At 44.9% G+C, this 918-nt stretch overlaps 1 protein-coding gene across 1 annotated transcript in view; it reads right to left on the bottom strand.

Annotated features, from left to right (window-relative positions):
- Positions 1 to 918, bottom strand: part of dapk1 (death-associated protein kinase 1) — a 55,044-nt gene that overhangs the window by 6,630 nt on the left and 47,496 nt on the right. The window contains exon 20 of the mRNA XM_037680847.1: positions 289 to 505. Within this exon, the coding sequence (XP_037536775.1) occupies positions 289 to 505 (217 nt within the window). The remainder of the gene's footprint in view (positions 1 to 288; positions 506 to 918) is intronic.

Below are 918 nucleotides of genomic sequence, written 5' to 3'. Positions count from 1 at the left end.
GGTTAGAGACAGGATGAAGACAGGTTAGAGACAGGATGAAGACAGGTGATGCTTGTGACAACTCTGACTACTTTAAGAGAATCGTTCGCACGTATTTATGAATGGTCTGAACTTGAAAGGACAGGACTGTGAGTCTCTGTGTCTCAGTAGAAGCTGTGAACCACGGAGACATTTTGGAGACGTTCTCTGCAGGACCACACCTGTTCAACAACTAGACCTAGCCCAGTGAGACGCCACCTGAACAACGGTTTACAGACAGTTAGCAGGACAACTGATCCCGGTTCCTACCGGCAGGCTTGGAGTTGACGGGGGAGTTGGGGTGGCGGCTGGTGTTGGTCAGACGTGTCCTCTTCCTCCTGAAGAAGCTGCGCAGGATGCCACACTTCAGAGACTCCAGCAGCGTGCTCTTCCCGGTCCCCGAGTGTCCGAACAGCTTCAGTTTGATCCGGGGCTGGATGGTCTGTGACGGACGCAGCTGCTGGATGTAGCTCAGCTTGTGGTTGTCCTGAAGACCGAGGAAGAAAACCACAGAATAAGAGTCTCCAGCATTAGTTTAATTTAATGAGACTTAAAGAGAAATCCTCAGTTCGGTCCTGAACGATTTATCTGAAAAACATTTCCTGATTTCTGATCGTTTCCATGACAACATAAAAACACTTGAGTGAGGTTATCAGATAGACTTCAAATACTTCAACACCTGACAGCTTTTATTAAAAAGAAGAAAGAGTCAGTCCTGGAAGTTTAAGACTTTTTGAAAACATCATTTACAACTTTTACTTTCAACTTTTAGCTACTTGTTTGCTGGTTTCAACGTAGCATGTAGCTACAGGTTTAAATGTTTTAGCATTTAGCTACTCGTTTAAAATTTTAGCATTTAGCTACTCGTTTGCTGGTTTCACCATTTAGCTACTCGATTGC

Source organism: Nematolebias whitei, chromosome 8 (genome assembly GCF_014905685.2).
Source record: "Nematolebias whitei isolate Nwh7 chromosome 8, NemWhi1, whole genome shotgun sequence".
In the NCBI taxonomy this organism is placed as follows: domain Eukaryota; kingdom Metazoa; phylum Chordata; class Actinopteri; order Cyprinodontiformes; family Rivulidae; genus Nematolebias; species Nematolebias whitei.
The sequence above is the reverse complement of the archived record's forward strand: the minus strand, read 5'-3'. Positions and strand labels throughout refer to the sequence as shown.